General features: G+C 47.3%; 1 protein-coding gene across 1 annotated transcript in view; it reads right to left on the minus strand.

Moving 5' to 3' along the window:
- LOC119162107 (calmodulin-binding transcription activator 2-like) overlaps positions 1–21,068 on the minus strand; it is a 321,823-nt gene that overhangs the window by 34,285 nt on the left and 266,470 nt on the right. The window contains exon 4 of the mRNA XM_075885234.1: positions 19,278–19,413. Coding sequence (XP_075741349.1) covers positions 19,278–19,413 — 136 coding nt within the window. The remainder of the gene's footprint in view (positions 1–19,277; positions 19,414–21,068) is intronic.

A 21,068-nucleotide genomic window follows, 5' to 3' on the forward strand; every position in this document is an offset into this window, starting at 1 on the left:
TTTTACTTCCTTACACCCTATCTATGTGTAGGGTAGCAAACTGGACGTACTGTCTAGTTAAGCTCCCTACATTTTCTACTCTTTTTCTTGATCAGCCATGCAGCTGCAAGGCACAGACACTCTGCTTTTGTTGGCTTCTGTCCATTTCCCTTTGCCAATATTAATTCCCTACACTTCACACATTCTCCACCACATCCCCGAAAAAGAAATACTACAACAAAAAAGCGACATCATGAACTAAAAGAAATAGAAATATAACAAAAAAAGCACTGCCGAGAACCCGTAAAACAACACACAGAAAAGCAAACGAACAGCGAACACACATTCCGAATGAAACTGAAGAGAAACAGAAAGCCAGAAGAAGATGAGAGAAAGGATAAAAAAACAGGGCACGAGCTATCAGTGCGATAGGCAGCATTGTACGGGGCCCTGACGCGGCCGTCACAATTAACATTCCTCCGGATGGACACGTTCGCCAGATAAGGATATACGCCGGGGAAATGTTTTCGCTAAGTGGAACACAGAGCCTGTTCCCGGAGCGAGCGAGAAAGAGAGAGAGAGCAAACAAAGAGCCCGGGGATGGTGATGCGAGACATGCGGCGCGCCATTACCGAACGTAAACAAGGATGAAAGCGCGCGGCGAAGAGACGAGATACACGCATAGAGGGCGCAGCTACAGTGGATATCGGAGGCGCCGAACGAAGTACACACAGAGCGTGCGCGCAACAGAACACGCGGGAAAACGCCGAATCAGGACAAACACAGACCGAGAAAAAGGAGGCCGAGTGTGCTTGCTCTACAGGAGTTGCGACCGTATCGCCAATTAGATAGGACAAGGCCAGAGAACACGGCTCTCGTTCGTACACGGCGGCGCACGGAAGAGGCGGGTTGATGGGGCGAGGCAGAGAATGGCGGCGACCGAATAGAAAGACGATGCTGGCGAGAAAAAGAGAGAGAGAGGGAGCTGGGGCGCGAACTACAACGATACGAGTGGGTTGCTCTCGGCCGATAAATAAAGAATACACGCGCGGCAACAGAGAGCGAAAGAAACGAGATGGAGGAACGGACGGGGGAGGTATCTCGTTGATAGCAGTTTGGCAACGACAGCGCCCGTAACAGCAGAGATAAGACTGAGGGCGGTACGATGCTGGCTATAGGCCTGTCATACCTTTCAGAGTGGAAGTGAAGATAAATAAAAATACATTTATAGAAGCACGAAGCGCCACGAGATTACAGCAGGGAAAGGGGGGGGGGAATGCTTGATTAGAAAGATGTCAACGACTAGAACTGAAGTGAACGAGAAAGAAAACTGCCATAGATGTTGACAACTAAGAAAAAAGCATGCGAGATGACCAGAAATCAGCGTGTGTTTTCTACATCAGTTGCCATAGCACCTTCCTAGTGAAAAAAAAAAGTTGCTCAGAAAGAAAGCACGAAACGAAAAAAGAAACGATAACAACCCGTTAGGTAACTGATGAAGTAATACGCACGAAAACGAAGAAAGAAGCAGTAAAGAACGCGATAAATATCATGCGGATGATAGCTTCCCCAGATGAGCTCTCTATTGCAAACAACGGATGTTTGATCGCCTGCACGTCACGCAAACAGACGCTCGTTGTCTCCTCCTGGTGCTGCAACTCCAGAAGTTGACAAGAGATAAAATAATAGGCACGCCATACATCACACACGCTGAACGTATAGAAAACACGGCGCAGCACATGGCGCGCGAAATAATGATGATCGATTGATTTGTGGGGTTTAACGTCCCAAAACGACCATATCATTATGAGAGACGCCATAGTTGAGGACTCGTGAAATTTAGACCACCTGGGGTTCTTTAACGTGCATTCAAATCTGAGCACACGGGCCTACAACATTTCCGCCTCCATCAAAAATGCAGCCGCCACAGCCGGGATTTGATCCCGCGACCTGCGGGTCAGCAGCTGAGTACCTTAGCCACTTGACCACTGTAGCGGGGCGGCACGCGAAATAATTAAATATTTTTATTTGAGGACATGCTCTTCCAGGAAGGCCATCGTATAGTGGAGGACCAGTAGACTAATTCACCGTACATGCTCGAAGTCTGACATGCAAGAAAAACATAAATGAATATTAGAAACAATATCTGCAGAATTATCGGTATACGCAATACCGATAAATTGACATATGCAGAAATATAAAAACCAGAAGTAGAGAAATAACATACCAACTTCACACGAACTTAAGGAAAAAAAAAACACAAAATGCACTACAGCGAAATGTGCCCATAAATGGCAAATATATGTCACTTATACGTAGCATGGAGCCTTCAAGTTAACGTAAACGGCGCTAAAGCGGAGAAAGAAAGAAAAGGAGCGACCGAGTCATGATTTGACTAGCAGCTGGAATTCATTTTCGCGAACGGACGCCACAACATGCGGGTATGTGACTGCAAACTAAACTTTCAAATAACGCTTGCAAAGACAAAAAAGGTCGTCAAAGACAAAATGCTCGTTTCCTAGTTGCGCCACTACTCGGACATTGAGCTACTTTCTATTTGTGCTACTACAAATGCTACTTAACAAGAGTGCCTATGCAGTAACATTTGTTGTGATCACGCGCGCGCGTGTGCGTGTGTGTGCATGCATGCATGCGTGTGCGTGTGTGTGCATGCATGCATGCATGCGTGTGCGTGTGCGTGCATGCATGCGTGTGTGTGCGTGTGTGTTCGTGTGTGTGCGTGCGTGTGTGCGTGCGTGTGTGCGTGCGTGCGTGTGTTTGTGCGTGTGTGCGTGCGTGTGTGTATTATACGCGTTATCACGACAGTGAAGTTTGGCATTAAGCGCTTGTAATTGCTTTTCAATAAACATTTATTTCTCAAAAAGCAGAGAGTTTAACCCGCGTGTGCAAATCAATAACTTACTAATCTTCGTGGGGAAGGAGACTGGCGACCATAGGCCGGCGTTCAGTTCTCAATATCAGTTCTCAATATAAATATCTGAATAGGAGTTTTATCGAACGCCTATGTTGCGTGAAGCAGGGCCTGAGCCACAGCAAATTGAAAAAAAAAAGTTCTTCAGGTCAGCAAATGCCAGTCATATTCACAGAGCGCACGTTCATCGGCAAACGCTCGGCACCCAAGCATTGCTATTCTTTTCTGCTGTTTCGCACGGTTTCGCTCTCTTACCATCATAACAAAATACCAACTAACCGATTTCAGTAATGCCACATAACGCCATGTAACAAGCATGAGCCGTCTCGGTTGACGTCGAAATAACTACGACTGTGGCAAAGCAGACGAAAGATTTATATAGTGAGAGCTCTCAGCGGACGCTTCAACATTTGCCGCGGTTACCATTTGCCCCCGACTGCAGCTGCACCTCTGTAGAAAGGTTGGTTTTTGTAGAAACGCAAATTGACTGCTCCTAAAGGGGTGATGACACCCAATATTCGATCATAACCTGTGTAATGGGGGCTAATCCATGTGCGTCCACAAACAAGCTGGCGAAAGTTTAGCGCATTCAGTCGAGCGCCTAGTTTATAAATTGAATAATTTTTTTATATATATAATCACGCTGGCTACCTGAGAGTCGAGCTGCACTGGTGCACTCGGGAGCCGTGACTTAACAAAAGGCGAGCTGCGCGAGCGTCTACATTTCAGTGAGCGATATTGTCCCACAGTCAGCTGCGTGTAAAATTGAGATAAATTGGCTTTATCCAGATTGGCGCTGGTACTGAACAATTTGCACCGGCCCACACTTCGTTAGAAGACGATGAATCTGCTCCTTCCAGCAAATGACGTCACAAGCGCCATGACAAAATGGCGGTCATCGCCGGTGGGCGGAGTTTTACAGCCAGCAAATTCTATGAATTGTTTTGCCCATAGAGTTTCTCAAAATTAACTAGAGGGCACTCTGGCACTGCGATCGTTCAGCGACCATGGGAGTGATGGGTAGTACACACATTTGCCTAGTCTTCGTACTTGCGGGCGGCGAATCGTACTTGCGGCTTCGTTTATTGCTGTGTTTCGGTTTTGTTCTGAAATAAAGATTGAATGCTTTTGAACTTCGTGAGCAAATTTGCAAAGTCTAAAAAAATAAAATGGTGAAGCGCAACCGCTGAACATTTGCTAATACTTGTTTCGTAAGAAAACAGCTCCAAGCCACACGAACACACACGGAGACAAAAGCAGGCCAGAAGTACAAATATTAGACAAATGTGTGTACTACCCATCATTCCCATGCTCGCTGAAGCGCCGTGCGTTGCAGCTCCCATAGACACTAGCGCCAGAGTTCCCTCTAGTAAGTATTGTGGGAAACTCTATGGTTTTGCCCTGACATATTGATTTGCGGCGCGCTTTTCGTATCTTTATAGGCATTGCAGACCTTCAACTTCCAGTCTCTGCTGAAAACCACAAATAGTTGGATGACCATTGTCAAGACCCTTTCAAGAATTTTGCTAGGAGGAAGAAGTGCTTTGCATTAGAGTTCGCCACTAAACGAACATGCATTTAACCGGCCGCTGGAGCTTCGCAAGGTGTCGCGCTGCCAATCTCGAGGACACCGGTTCGACTCCCGGCCTCGGCTTGAGCATTTCTACGGGAACAGAATGCAAACAACACCCGTGTAGTTGCATTAATGAGCGCGTTAAGGCGGTTGATGTTAACCGAAAGTTCGCCACTATGGCGTGCATCATAATCATATCCAGGGTTTGAGCCATAGTACCCCAGAAATTATTACAAGTTTTATTCAAAGAATAGCAGGATTATTCGACTGAACACTGGAATAAACAGGCGCAGACACCCAAAAACTGTATTTGGTGAATTCACGCAGAAAACAGAACAGAAGTGAAAAAAAAGTGGCTGATTCCTCTTCTAGGGCTCGGTATAACACGAAAATGATATGTGTCTTCACAGAGGTAGTTGAGGGTTCTTTGTGCATTGTTTCGTCACAAGGGCGAAGGAATTGAATGCTACAGCAACAAATAACAAAATGACGCGAAGAACGACAACCAGCTCCAAACTTGCAGCGCACACCTCAAGCAGAAAGCACGCACGAAACGAGGACACGCAAGAGGTGCGCGTACCCGCAACTGTCACAGCTCGACATTTGAAGCGCGCTATTGAAACAGAGAGAGATTCACGAAACGAACACCCAAGTATTCACAGGACAAGCGCGAGCAACTGTCCCGATTCTTACTTCGTGTGTGAGCAGCGCGCTCCTTTCGCAGACGCGGCCGCGGAAGCGAGTGAAGTGACCTTCGTGCTCTCCCCATTCACGTGTCTGAAAGCGCGCCACGCAAGAGAGACCACGCTCTGTGGAGGCGGCACTGATCGAAACGCTATAGAGGCGACGGCCGTGAGAGCGCGTTTAACACGAGACCTTCGCGCCACCTGGCTACTGATGACAAGAACGCGATGAAAGTGAGAAGCTCTGAGGACTGCCAATCGGTACATGGTGTATATACATGGTTTGCCGTTAGCACCCCCAACCATAGAGTTTCCTAATATACACTAGAGGAAACTCTGGCGCTAGTGTCTATGGGAGCTGCAACGCACGGCGCTTCAGCGAGCATGGGAATGATGGGTAGTACACACATTTGTCTAATTTTCGTACTTCTGGCCTGCTTTTGGCTCCGTGTGGCTTGGAGCTGTTTTCTCATGAAACAAATATTAGCAAATGTTCAGTGGTTGCGCTTCACCATCTTATTCTTTTAGACTTACCTTTCCAAATCGGGTCACGAAGTTCAAAAGGGCTGAATCTTTCTTTCAAAACAAAACCAAAACACAGCAATAAACGAAGCCGCAAGTACGATTCGCCACCCGCAAGTACGAAGACTAGGCAAATGTGTGTCCATTTCAGCGACCATTCCCATGGTCGCTGAAAGATCGCAGCGCCAGAGTCCCCTCTAGTTAATTTTAGGAAACTCTATGCCCCCAACAACGTACGCTTCGTGGCACAGTGGTTAGAGCCACGCATTGTGGTTGAAGAGGTCGCTGGTTCGACACTCCACGACTGATCTTTTTCGTCTCATTCTCTTCTTCGCAATCTGTTAAATTCTATTTTACAGCGTCATATCCGTGACGGAAATGCGTCAGCGCGCAGCCATGGTGGACCCCGGCACAAAACACTTTCGTGTTAAAAAAAAAAAGGTCACTACGTTTTTGTGGTGTGGTGACCCAAAACAGCAACACGTCTGGCGTGTTGAAATTAAACGGCTGTGTTCGTTTCTCTTGTGACAGAGAATTAAAGATATATAAACGAAACAGACAGCGATGACCAGAAGACAGGCATCATCACCGAAGCAACACGAAAGACCTAGTCGAGCGGAATGGACGCGACGGGGAAATGTGAGCAGGCGTGAGCACGGATAAAGGCACGACCGGGAACAAAAGGGCCGCAGCCCTGGAAGCGCCGACAGCCACAACTAAAAAACAGAACTTTGTCGAGTATAACAAAACGAAACCACGGGAAATAATGAGCCGGGAGGAGGAGGAAAGTTAAACATCGAACAGGAATAAACGTAAAAGGTGCGAGAGAAGCAAACATGGGTGGTTCGAAAAGAAACGGCGATGAAGACGGGAGAAGGAAAAATCGGTGGCGTTAATGAAGAGAGAGAAGACCATACGCGACACACAGAGTGCGCGTCGATACCCGGAAGGGCAGGAGAGGAGAAGAGGGGTTCAGGAAGGGCAGACGGAAACAACGGCCACTCGCGCCATTACGAACCGGTAAGGAAAGAGAGAGAAGGGGGAGTGGACTAGAAAGGACCTATGGGACTCGGAAGGCTTAATTATCTCCTCTCGTGCCTTCCATTTAGCCGCCGGACGCTCTCCGAAAGCATTAGCCGACTCTAGATCACGTGACCAGCCTGCTTCGCTGCGCTGGTCAGGGACGAATGCACCCCCCTCCTCACACTGCTTTCTAGAAAGCCCAGCGCACACCGTGTACGTGCGAGAGGAGAGAGGGGTGGCGACCCGTATTTGCGGGAGCGGTCATTTTCGGAAATTATCGCATCGCCGCGCCGACTGACTGCAGACGTCCTCGCGGAAACGTACGTGACGAAAAATATTACGCGAGAAAACCCGCTGTATGTACCGAAGTTGTTGCCCATTGAACCATTTGTACGTTTTAGTGGTTATTATGGATCTTTCTTTCGATCTCGTTCTACGTCAGATACGCGAGTTAACGGCCTAACGTATTACTAGATCCTTGCTTTCCGTACTAACGTGCCTGCAACATCATGACTCAACGCGACCTCTAACTCAATATTTTTATTTTTCTTCTAATTATCAACATTCACCTCCATTTCAATTAACTGTATATAATATTAGTTGTTCTAGTGTGTTTTTTTCTACAGACATAACTGAAAGTATCGAAGAGAATGCCTATTACTCTTCCAAGCAGTATTCTCTATTTGCCTTTTATCACGCAGAGCAATGGCAATTCGCCTTTTTACCAACGCCTCATCAAAGAACGTAAAGGTTCTAATATAGCGGGCATGCACGTGAATGGGCAGTGACGTGATCGATAGCATCGATGCCATTCCGTAATTAGTAAAAAAGAAAAAAAAAGGAAATAACTTCCAAGGCCTGCTCGCAAAGTTTAACGTAACTTATTGATATCGAAAAAAAAGAGAAACAGCGGCATTATCAGATATATTGCACTAGGCGGGTGCACAACTGTTTCTTCTCTCATCTTACTTCATTTTCTATTCACACGCACACGGCATCAACGTTAAAAAAGCAGCCCAGACGAGAACACAATAACTATGCGGCGAGCCAATCCGGAACCACAGACGATGTCGTAAAGGCGATCGGCATCCGCTTTCTTCCCATGATACGACGCACCTTTGTACGCTAACTCAGCGGTAACCACGCGCCGACCAAAGCAGGGCTCGCCAAACTCTTTTATCGCGCTGGCGCCTTATAGCTAGCCATCACGAATATACATGCTGCATATGCATATAAATGAGCGTTTCCCCAGAAACAAGGCCCCTAATGCGACGTGCGTAGAACGATCGTTTTCGTCTTAGTATAAGCTCGACCTTTTTGTTTTTGTTATTTCCAACACGCCGTTAAACAAGCTGGAGCGTGATGCGTGGCCATCCATTTAGTACGTTAGGTTATTTACTTGCAGGAGAAACACCAGCCAACGCTACGTGCACGCAAGCGAGGCTAGAGATACTAGGCGTGTAGATATTTGATTGGAGGCGCGTTTCGCGCCGCGTTTTTTTTCTTTCTTCTTTTAATCCACTTATAAAGTAATTCTACGACGCTTCTAAGAGAAGCACGACTGGAAGAATATAAACGGGCCATAAAAGGAACGGCCAGAAACGGGAAAGTTCGGACATTAATAGGCGCGAATAAAAAAAAGTGCGCGCACCAGAAAACAGTGCTCAAATAGGTATTTAGCTATATTACGACAGTGTTTAATGTGTCTCGCTAAATTGAAGCTCTTCGATGACACCATCACAGTTCACTCAGCCCTGCGATATCGACAAAGAACAAGCCATTCTGAAATTGCGATTCTACTAATCAAGGACTAAGTGAGAATTCATGGCAGTGCATAGGTGAATTGTTATGGCGTTGACAGATAGAGTTTTATCAGCGCCCAGCTGAATGAAGCATATAGTAAGACATCTGTGGTAATTCATTTACCCTCTTTCCATTTCGGAAACATAGCGTTAAATAAAGCTTAAATAACTCTACGAGTTAGAACTGTAAGGACGAATATCAGAGCCAGACTGGAAGGAATGCCAGTAAACAACAACAACAACAACAACAACAACAACAACAGAAGACAACGACGATGAAAGGAAGGAGTAATCATGCGCCAAGGGCATACGGTCAATAACAACAGCAAAAAAGATGAGTCGGACTTGAGCGTTGACATTTGTTCATTTTCTGTCGCAGCGTTACCGAAGAGAACACGACAGAGCTCATAAAACAGCGCCAGCAAACGCAAAAAAACGCAGTATAATAATGCTTCTCACGTTTCTTTGTTTTCGCGTTTTGTTTTCGCATGCAGTCACTTCATTTCTGCCTTTCCTCATTTGTTGCCTTTCTTCGAACCTTGAACCGTCGTCCTTCAGCCCTGAAACGTGAACATAGAATGAGCGCGTGTTCGCTACGACGGGACCACGACGAACAGGACCACCGCTCGGCACAGCCACGCGCGTCCTCGTCGACAACGCCCACCCTGTCTTCGCGCGTCCACGCCATTCAGCCTCCCCCTTTCCTCTAAAGAAATGTCTTCGTCGCAGTACACGCCTTCCCAACAGTGAAGCACCCTTTACAGGCAGCGGCCTCCTCGACCACCGCGGGCAACGAGCACAAGTGGGAGAGCGACGACGAGGACGCGTTTTTTTTTTTTGCAGCAGCAAAAACGAGCCGCCACGCCCTTCGCGAGACGGGCACGTCGAGAACACAAGGGGCGCTCACGTCGGTCCCAGCGTCGGCCTCTCAAAGGCGCGTTAATTATACAGCGCGAATGAAGGCTGGCGACGAGTGGGGGAGGTGTGGGTTGTTGGACACTGATGCCCCGGAAAGCGGGAATGAAGGAGTGCGCGAGGAGGAAGGAGTGGGGAGCCCAAATGAGGTCGGAAGATAGTGGCATAGAAGGGGATATCCGCTTGGGAAAGCAAACAATGGGACAATGCACGCTGTCAGCGTAAATCACTGTTTTGCGATCATCTTGAGTAAAATACATAAAAATATTCCGCCGCACCCGGAAACTAGTGATTGAACTTAAAGGAAACGTTGTTGACATCTACATAAAGAATAGTGACAAAGTGGAAGATTTGTTCAGTTTTTTCCGTGTTTCTTGAGATTGTTGTGTCTTGAAGAATTAAGCACTTCTGAAATAATTCTCTGAAGTTACTGTAAATAAGCTGGTATAAGTTAACGCGATAGCTGACAGGCATGCTAGTGGCATAAATATAACCACACAAGAAAGAGTGTCGCTGGAAAGCTATGAGACATCAGGATGTTACAGAGAGCGTGGAATAAGAAACCCGACAGAGAACGTCAGCCGCCAAAAGCAATTCGAACATAGCGGGAAAATGGGGCAATAAATCCATCTACCTGTGTGGACCGGTATCTACGAACTTCTCAAGTACGTCATTTCATTAGCCGCGATTTTTGAAATTTATAAAAAAAATAACCCAATGTCATAAGTGACGAAAGAGGTACAGCGCTAAACTTTGTCGCAAAACGCCACGCAACAACCCTGCTTCAGAGTCGTGGAAATGAATGCGCGGCACAGACCATTATTTTCGTAACTTACGTAAGTGCTAATGGTGCATTCAGACGACGGACCGAATCCCGATGTGGCGGGGCGGACGGCGCGTCACGTGACCTCACATCAGCGATTCCCCTCGTCCGCGACTCGTCCGCGCGGCTCGCGGACGGATGAACCCAACCTGTTTCTCACATCGGGATTCTGGCGGGGGAGAGCCGGTACTTCAGCGGAATAGCTTGGGGTCGGTGGCAACCAGTACACTTTTCGTCTGCTCGCGGCATGTCCTCCATGGCTCGCGGACAGCTGCATGACTGGTCGGCATCATCTACGCTTGAGCATGGTTTACTTAGTTTCCGGAGACTTTGTTCTCAGCTGATTAAATATGCAGAAATCACTTTTGGTGGTTCGGGAAATGTCACCGCCGTCGCTTAACACGTGAGATTCTTAGCCGTCATGGTGGTGAAATATTCCAACTTCTGCAACCGGCGACGTGCCGCTTCTAAAAAAAAAAGGCGGGAGACACGTTTAGAAGTTCTACAAGTGGGGAATAATGTAGTTTAAAGAATATCCTGCTAGCAACTCCCTTTTCTCCTGAAAGAATAACACTACTCGTTCATTTGTCACAACACGACAGACATCGCAGCCAAGCTTCGCTTCTTGCGGCCATCCATGTTTAATACTCTCAAACCGGTCTGCTGCCAGCGGGCGCAAGTGAGCGCCGAATCTGCTGTCGAGGGTAATCCGGCTGTTTTCCCCCAGGGACACCGTCCGTCGTGTGGATGCGCCTGCAGGCGGACCATCCGCGGATTAGCTGTCCGCGTCCACGACAAATCCGGATTCGGTCCGTCGTCTGAATGCACCATAAAGGCACGTGCATAAGACGCACGAAGCATACAGGACAATCACAACTTTCAACTGAAATTTTATTGGAAGGGAACACCAAATATATAAGTGTAGCCTCCAGAATAAAGCATAAAAACTAGACAAGAATGAAAAAAAAACAATCGAAAAAGATCATGGGCCTTTAGTGCTTACATAAGTTGTAGATAAGTATCAACTAGCCCGAATCCAGTGCTTTCTAAGTTACATTGCTTTCGGCAGACCATTACCTCACGTTAAACCACGAAGCAAGACCCGATAAAGATCTCGAGGGGAAGTTGTTGCGAGTAGATTAAAAACAGAGGCCGAGAGATGGCGGGTATGCGTGTGTGTCGGAGAGGGGGAGAAAATAGAGAGAGAGAGAGAGAAGAGTCGGCGAATCGTAGCATTTTTCATGACTATCGCACCACCAGCGCGTGCCGTTGCACTGGATAGCCGGATCTAAGTGGGTCAGTCCACGACAAGTACATACAGCAGTGCACTTCCACGCCAACATTAGCCGAGAGTAGCTCAGTGACGAAATTGCCGGCACGAACTTTGTTCACATCAGCACAGGCACCCATACTTCTCGGTTGCACGTGGCGCTGCGCCGCCTGGACAGCGTCTGGTGCCGCTCACGTCTGCCACCTCCCTCCTCCTCCTCCTCCTCCATCCTTTTTGCGTGCAACAGTGTTTCGAACGAGTACGCTGCTTCCGTGCCGTCGTTTCAATCCCATTACCGGGGAAGCACCAACGCTCACCGCATGTGCTTGCAGCGCGAAGCCCACAGACCCGGAGCAGAGGCTTTAGGCGCTGTAGCAAAGCGAGCGCCTACGGAACAGAGTGCATGCAGGCGTTGTGAAATCTTCTCCCCCTTGGCGAAAAAAAAAAAAAAACTCGCTCCCTGTGTCCCGGCGAGAAAGTTCCGGCCTAATTGCGTTAGCTTACGCCAGCGAACGTGCGAGCCTCTCTGTAGCCCGCCTATAGTGCCGCCTTCTGAGCGGGCGTCGTTGGCCGCCGAGCCCATAATCAAGCGAATTTCTCGATTGCAGGCGCTTGATGCTCACACCTAACACTGCCGTTGGGCTGTATCGGGAGAACAATGGGTAATTTTTCAGTCCCGAGGAATGACGAAATGCTCTCCGCGCACGATGTATAAGCGTTGGACGCGAAGCACAGACTTCGGTACCAGATGCTGGCGCCTGCCGTACGTATCAGCGTTTACGGCTTACACTTGCACCTTCAACTGCCGTTCTTTATTCGCATTTTTTCTCACTCTATGTCCCCTCCCCCTCTTTCTCATGCAATCGTTATATCATTGATTTCTAAAACTTCGGAAAAGTATTGTGATATATTACGTCACCAATGAACGACTATTCACGCACTGTGCTGACGTGTTTGACAAAGGCGTAGCATAAAACGTTGCACAGCAATTAAAATAAATGACGAGATTACTGCCAAGTGAAGCAAGTTGCACCCATGCATGAAATCGACTCGTGAAGTAAATATCGTTAAGGTGAGAAAACGTCAAACTTCCCTGCCATTAATGTATTATGTACGTAAAACATACGTCTATATTTGCATGTTGAGGGGGGCAAGTGGGGCGGGGATATGGTGTTTGTTTTGTTATCGAAGTAACCATCATGCCAGTCTTTGTATGTTGCTTGTATATTAATACACCACAGAAACATCGGCTCTTCATTAGTATACAGGTAGGCAGGTATGAAGAACGTAATGATTGCGACTGTTATGAGGCGAGCGGTATCAGGGAGAGCTAGCACGGGCGACTACCTGCAATGAAAAAGTTTTAGTATGAGTGAACAGTGGTTCGTCTGATTAGAGAAAGTACTCTGGTGCTCGTCGTTGGAAACTATGCGTCGAATAAGTGCACAGGCACTATACATAGCCAAATCAATTCATGTGGGTGCTTGAGCGATTTCACAGCGCACACTACTAGAACAAAGCAAAAGCACAAGAAGAAATAAAATGTCAGTGTGCTTACAAAATTTATGAAATTTACAATAAACATTCAGCCCCATGTTCAGCGCTACGTACTGTCTCTTCTTGTGCCTTTGCATTGTCCAATTCGTTCGCACTGCCAAACTAGCCATCAATTAGCACGGCGTTTGCAGCGATTGTCGAAATGCAGAACTTTCATTACTTCATTCATTGGATAAATTTAGCAGGCACTAGAACAGGCCAAGTGTGAGTGGATACGGTTATATTAAACAGATGGGCTTAAGGTCGACCAGTTTTCAAAGTACTAAACTGCAAGAGCTAGAGCAAGATAAAGAGACTGCAACTGCAAGGCTAAATAAAAGACTGTTCGTACATACTCCCTCCCACAAAAATTGCAAAAAAATACAAATAAAGAGTATGTCAAAGGATGAGCGCCAGTTCCTCGCGGGCAGCATTAAAGAGAGACAGAGAGAACGAGACGAGCGTCGATGCCTTCTGATTTCACCCATTCTGACCACCGACTCGGGCGTCGGAGGCCTTGAAACGTTTGTAAATGTCGAGAATATTTCTCCCGTGACTTGTGACGAACTTGCCTGTCCAGCTAGCTGTGCCCGCTCGCGCTGACCTTGTACCAAGTGCATCCAGAGTGTGGGCGGGAACAACCAAACTTATCTACGATGGCACTCTTGAAACAGAAACGTAGCGCGATTGTAGGCCGGCCAGCTAAACCCGAATTCTCACTGCCAGAAGCGGCTAGCGGAATGAAACTCTCACAGCTACGGCAAAGCCAACGACCGCCCCGGACTAGAGGGCCCGTCCGAAATCTTATCTTTGTAAAGAAAAAAAAATACATCCCACAAAGCAAACCGGATTAAAAAAAATCCAGGCCTCTCTACAAAGTGAATGATGAAGAGTGCGCGAAGCTAAGTTCTCAGGTCAGGACGTTGTAGTCGGCGACTAATTTAAAGGATGGAAAGACGGACGGCGCAGGTGATCATGTACTGTGCTGGCATATACTTGATTGAGGTACACATAAAATCAGTTTTCTTACAGAGATGTTTTAATTCTTCGTTGCGCGAGTGTTCAGAGTTTCGGTTTTGTACATGGCGTGACGGACACGGACGAAAAGGTGCTCTCTATGGAGCTTCGCTCCTAAAAAAAATGTGCCTCGTCGTCCATAAAGCTCCGCTGCGTGGCAGAGAAGGTGGTTACTTAGACTCAGAGCCTCCCCATATATAGGCTAGCTCCCATCTGACGATAAATTTAATTTGAGAAGGCAGCTATGAAAAAGGCACGTTTCGCGCGACACGCGCGCAATGGCACGGGACAGCTTACCATAATTCACCGTAAAAGTAGGGAAAGGAAAGGAAAGAGAGAGACAATATTTTCACTTAAGCACAGAGCGGAAGAAGTAATTTCGTCCTGGAAAGTGTCTCTAGCTCTTCACAGCGTGAAAATAGATAAAGAGAAAAATAACAAAAAAAACCTGCACCACGGCTCGCACTGTTTACCAGATAACGGTAGCAGTGGGGGTAGCGCTGCGTAGAAATTGCTTTATGGCCTACACAAAAGATGGAGAATAAAATTATAGAGCAAGGAAGCACGAAGAAGTAGAGAGGCAGCGGCAGCTCTGAAGCGGAGCAGAACAAGGTAAGGTTGGAAGCGAGGCGCACGCCGTGGCGGGCGTATACAGTGAGCCGGACTTTTAAATTGTGGAGGCAGAAGTCCCCACCTCTTTGTTGGCGGAGACGAAAGAAAGAGAGAGAGAAAAAAAGACAGGAAGGAAGGCAAAGCAGAGTGAACGGCCGAATACGTTGGTTGCCTCGCACAAGAGTTAGTATTCCCGGGCGGGTTACGCGAGCCGCGCCGCACCGGACGCACCGGAATGAGACAATAAAACTCAGCGGACCGTTAAATTTTCTAAAGAACGGCCGAAAAAAAAGAGAACAAAAAGACAGAAAAAAAAGAGGGGTGTAGGACGTTGAAACATACCGCGTCGCGTTAGGCGTTCTTTAAAAAAAAATGCACAGCAGCGTTTCTTGTTCCTTGTTTGTTTTGTTGTCATCGTACTCGAAATGAAAGAAAGAAAGAAAGGTGGAACAATAGTGAAGGCTTTGGAGAGGCGTCGAGGAAGCTAAGGGCACTTTTATTGGACTGCGACGGTTTCTAAAGAGCCCCTATTCTCGTCGTGAAGAATAAAAAGCGGGCTCTTCGGGTACGCACGCTTTGGGAGGATGCGAACGGAGAGAACTGGGACACAGGAGGTCTTCAGAATGAATAAAACAGGGCGTAGCGTAGCGGCACGTGGGCGGAGGGAAAGATCAAGAAAAGAGAGAGAAAAGAGAAATCGGTGACGTAAGATTAAAGGAGACGTCGCAGCGACCGTGCGAACAACAGACGGTGACCGCGCTTGAGAGGAGCGAGTGAATGTTCCAAGGCACTTTAAAATGCGACAGCGCGGAGCATTGAATGTGAACAGCGAAGAGGCTGTGACGTAAGGCTCACATTCGAAAAGGACTGTTTGCATTTCGCAATAGCGCGGCTGTGCGACAGAGATGCAATCGACGTTGTCGCTGAAATTGAATTCCTTTTTCTCTCTGAGTTGCATTCTTACCTATTCCTAAAGTTGTGACGATTCCTATAGACGCCGTTGTTTTGTTTCAGTCTGAATTTGGCAAATGACGTAATAGCACTCGAGCACTCATTGGCGAGCGTTTCTTTTGTTGTTTTTGTTTACTTTTTGTTTTGTAAACGTAGCAGACGTCGTTGGTCTGCGCTCACGTAATATCGATGTACTGAGGTACTGAGAAAATGTTAACGCAGAAGACGTCGACCAAAATTAAAAGCATTAAGACGTTTCGACTTCCATTTGTTGTTTTATTTTTCTTATGATGCCTCTTCCCAACCAGACTATTCAGATTCGAACCATCGATTCCGAAAAAAAGGGGCTATGCATACGCTAATTAAAGAAAGCTGGGCAACATTTACGATTCAGCCATCGAAATTACACTAAACAGAGCGTCTTGTTCATGCGCTCCAAAGAGGGAGTTGGACGACGGGTGGCCCGGCATTTTCGTCCCCACCGGGCTAGCCCATCACGAGCAACAGAACGGACCCCAAGCTGGCGCCAAACAGCTCTCTCACTTTCTTTCTCTCTCGCTAGAGGACAGGAGGTGACGACGGAAAAGAGCCCAGCGGGAACGACGCATAAACGTTACGATCCCGGATGAAAAAAGGTTCGGAGGAAGAGGAGAACACCGAGCAAATGGAACGGGGTTGGCACCACCTTATGTTAGGAAGGTCGTGGCACAGTTCGTATGTGACGCGAACACGCTTTTACAGAGCTGCTGGCGTTGGGAGGCTATGCGCGTCGTGTACTGAAGCCTTGAAAGGGCTGATGAGACGAAGCATAACGGACGAAAAAAAGGTAACGTGCGGGAGTACTTTGCGGGATTGAAGGAGAAAGAAAAAAAAAACAGCGAGCGCTTGGTGACTGCGTGTGAAGCGAAGACCGCCGCGGGGCAATCAGCATGGAAGCGCGAGCGGGCACCAGCAGAAGCGGCGGCAATCAAGTCGAACCGGCAATCAGCCCCGGCTGCAATCAACGGGGTCCAGCGCGCGCCAGCGGCCCTCGCAGCCTTTGCTCGGCCGCCTGGTAAGCCAAGCACGTGCGGCTCTCTTCGCCCTCCCCCGGATGGTGCGGGGTGCGTTAACGGAGGGCACTGGAAGAGAGCCCGGAGAGGGAAAGAGGCAGCAGGCACAAGCTGACGGCGCGCGGCTATAGCGCTGGAAAACGAGCTGCCCCGAGAACTTTCCCCGATAAACACGTCCCGACTTATCCCTAACCCCATTGCCTTCGGTAAAAAGGGGTCCGCTCGCGCTGAATAAGCGAATCGAAGTTCACTCTCTGCCAACCCGATGCGGACCTTACGGGGCCTTCTCGACAATTGTTTTTTTTTTAACTCCCTTTACAGGTGAAGGGTCGTCGGATGCCGTTACGCCAGCGGTATACCGTTCTGTGTCCATAGATGGCGTTAAAGAGAGGCGAGGAGAAAAAAAAATGTTAATTGAAAAAAGTGAGTGCTCATTTTCGATCCCAAAATGGCTTTAGGGAGCAAAAGTTAGTTTATTTTAGTCTGAAATGTCAATTAGGTGATATTAAGTGAAACGTCAAATATAAGTTAGAAATGACAATTAAGTTAACATTTACCTGCTCGTGTTAAATTCGCTGTGATTTAGCCTCATTAGTGCATGACATAACCTATACATTCCTTCGCACGCCGGAAAAGCATAGCCTACTAGAAAAGCTGAGGTTACGGTTCAGAATTACTCAGCAACTAAAATGCATTAGACACGTAAACCTTATCATTATCCTGTCTCCACTCACTGTCAATAGGCAGCAGTACACATTTGCGCAAGTGCCATTACTGTGTCAGATGGTTCAGGAACACCGTCCCTGAAAACCTGAGCACGAGGAGTGTCAATTAACGAGCAGCCCGCACAGTCAATTTCGGAGGACTGCAGAGGGACGCCTTGAAATCGAAGACATCATTAGGAAAGCAGGCCGGCCGACCCGAACTTTTACGGTCGCAATCTAAGATCTAAACGGCGATGGAAGACCTCGAGAACTGTGAGGCTATTCAACGAACTAAGTTATTAGACGTGCCAAAGTTTCAACCAACGAAAACTGAACTCCGCTAGTCAAACACAGTCTGATATCAAAGCCCGGAACGATGACGAACACATAATTGAGACAAACTTTCATTGAACCAGCTAGACTCGAAACCGTTTTTGGAAGCCAAGGTGCAGCCGGTGACGGCGCGTATCTGCACGAAAATCGCCGCGCTATGATGTGTTACAGAAATCATAATTGCAGGGCTGCCGTTTAACGAAACTATTCAATGCGATCAATTCTATAAATATCTGCAACCTTGAACACTCAGTCCAAAATCGAGTTGTATGGAACCAGTATACTTTGCGTCGAAAGTAGTCATCACTCCCTTGCACACTACACTACGGGCAACGCTCTAAAATAAATAAATAAAAGCTACCTGATATCACACAACTTTAATCCTTAGTGCTCCATTTCAGTAACACGCGTACAACACCGAGTGACAACCGACGAAGACAGGCACTTCTCTTCGTCGGCTGTCACCCGGTTCCTAGTGCAGCGTTTTGCGCCGATACCGAAATGGAACACCAACGCGCCCAGACTTACGTTATCCCTAGTTACATTTCTAATACATCGGGCACCGCTTTATGTTCAACGTAACACCTGTCTTCGTCGGTTGTCACTACGTCCTTGTTTTGTGTTGTGCGTGAGATGATGAACAGGATTATCCGCTACTCTTTTAGGTGAATTTCGACTTTCCGTCAGATCAGTCACATCAACGATACAAGTCAACTCTCTTTTGAGAGTGACACCTCTCACGACTCTAAGGAGGGATTAAAATGATCTACTAAAGACAGTTAACCCAATTCTTTAAAGATATGTTATATACGTGGCGAGTTAAGAGTGACCTAAAAAGAGTTACCGGTAATCTGTATTTTGATAGATTGTACTGCCTCAGCATAGATTGTACTGCGTCTTCATAAACCGCACCGGCTACTTGCACCGCTGACTGACGCTCCCACGTTTAAATACACATATATACTTGATGAAGTGCACGGAGGAATGATGATCACCATAGCTCAGTGGTAGAGTACTGGGCGCGTGATTCGAGAGTCGCAGCTTTGGTCCTTGCTGGCAGCAACTTATCTTTTCCGGTCAACTTTTATATCTTCCCATTTACATTACAATAACTTCTGATAACATCGCGTACACATTCCCTGGCATCACTGTCTTTTAGTTCTCCTCAATATTGTGTTTAACAAAGAAAAACGAGCCCTTAAGTTTACACTTCTTTCCTTTTTTCCTCCTCCATCTCCCCCTACTACTACTACTACTACTACTACTACTACTACTACTACTACTACTACTACTACTACTACTACTACTACTACTACTACTACTACGCTTAAACGTCATTATAACAAAGTTGCTTCTTACAGAAAACTAAGTTCGTTATATCCAAAAATTTATCATAAAGGTATATTCCAAACAATATATCTATTGCAAGACAATTTTTTATTTACTTCGTTATAACCAATATTTCGTTATATTCGGGTTTGTTATATCGAGGTTCGAGAGTGCTGTTCAGATAGGGGGCGGGGGAAGACCAATTGTAGAGCGTTGCGTACCTCTGTTCCCTGGACCTTGAGCTTCATGTGGTCCTCCCGGGTCGTCTTGCCGTCCTTGCGCTTCTTCCAGCAGTAGCCATCACGCCGGTACCGGACCCGCTTGCGGCTGTACAGCAGCATCGACCCGCTCTTGGGCCTGGGAAGGAAACAGACGAGGTGACAGTGGTGAGAGAAAAAAAAAGAGTACTCGTGGCACATGTTACTCGCGCAAAAAAAGATCTCGTACGCCTCGTTTATTCTTTAAACATAATCTCGAACGACCCCAACGAATTCTGAAACACTGCATTTTCACAGATAAACCTGTGTGATCACACAGAATCATAATACGGAGCACATATTTTTTTTTCGAGTAGGGAGACGACACCGATGAAACAGCACGCTCAGTTTCCACGGCAAACATTAGTCTTTTTGTTCTTTACGTCTCTGAACGGTCGACGCCACAATTCTGCGTTCAGATTTACAACCCGGTAACTCTCTGGGCAAACAAACTTCACGCAGCGACAAAAAAACATAGAAAGAAAGCGGTAAGCGAATCACCCTCCATGCACGCGCGAAGGTTACCTTATTGAAAGGAGCGAACAGAAAGTTGCATTGACGATAAAAAAGAATACAGACAGTACGCATGGTTTCGCGTAAAGGTCAACGGTAGGTGTACGGAAAAGCCGGGATCACACGTTTGTTTCGAAACGACAGACATCGTACGATCCCAAGAGAAAAGTATACTGCCGGACACGGGAGACAACGGAAAGTAAGGTCGCGCTGTCGGATTGCTCGCGTGAAACGAACTCGGGGAAAGAGGAACAGTAAAGGCGGCACAACGTGGCGAGCGCGAAGATGCAGAAAGGCCCATCCGACGACACGTTTGCCCTCGGAGGAGCGGTAACGTTCGTGATCTCTTCGACACACAGCGACTCTGTTGAAACTCAGGACCACACTGAAATCGGAGGGGCCCGCAATCAAACTGGCAATATAAACGCGTGGGTCACGGGAGACCTGGCTTATAAGGGATCTAACGGGGAACGGTTGGCCTAGTGGCGGAGAACGGTTCCGTGACGTAGTCGACAGAGGAAGAAGACAGAAGAGCGACAGATGCGGGAAGCGACATAAACTTTGCCTCCCCCTTCCCCACACAGTGCGGTAGTTTTAGGGCGAATTCCCTAGATGCTTCATCAAATGCGAAAAGTGAACGGTGACGTCGGCGGCGTGAGCAGTGATGAAAAAAAATCACAATCATGCGATGACGTCATCATGACGCGCGGAAACATAGGCTAGTTGGTAGGACATACCTGAATATACGAACAGCACAACCTATAAAAGTAGCTAAAGCGCAACTACGGACGCATTAAACAAGAACTGTCCTTGTTTATTGCTTCCGTAGTTACGCTGTAACTACTTGTAAACTGCGCTACTCGTAAATTCAGTGACCCTGACGTCACACGGCGGCAATGCCTGTGACGTCACTAAGATTCCGTCGCATGATGTCAAATGATGACGCAATCACATGACGTCGTCGCTTGGTCAATGGTGAGCCGATCACGGAGGCCATGTAATAATACCATGGTGAGGTGCAGGCAGCGTTTGGGCGAGAATGCGACATTGATACACTCGAGTGAAAAAAAAAGGAACATGGATTTCACCATTCTGTCGTCTTGGGTGAATGCAAAAGGAACAGTGTGCCTTTTTGGGCGAGAATTCATTTTCACTTTGTTTGGTTTAATTTGCCTTACAATCATTGGCGGATCCAAAGGGCGGGTGTAGGCGTTAAAGGCAGCCCCCCCCCCCCCCCCCCCA

The sequence above is a fragment of the Rhipicephalus microplus genome, unplaced genomic scaffold (genome assembly GCF_043290135.1).
Source record: "Rhipicephalus microplus isolate Deutch F79 unplaced genomic scaffold, USDA_Rmic scaffold_94, whole genome shotgun sequence".
Taxonomy (NCBI): domain Eukaryota; kingdom Metazoa; phylum Arthropoda; class Arachnida; order Ixodida; family Ixodidae; genus Rhipicephalus; species Rhipicephalus microplus.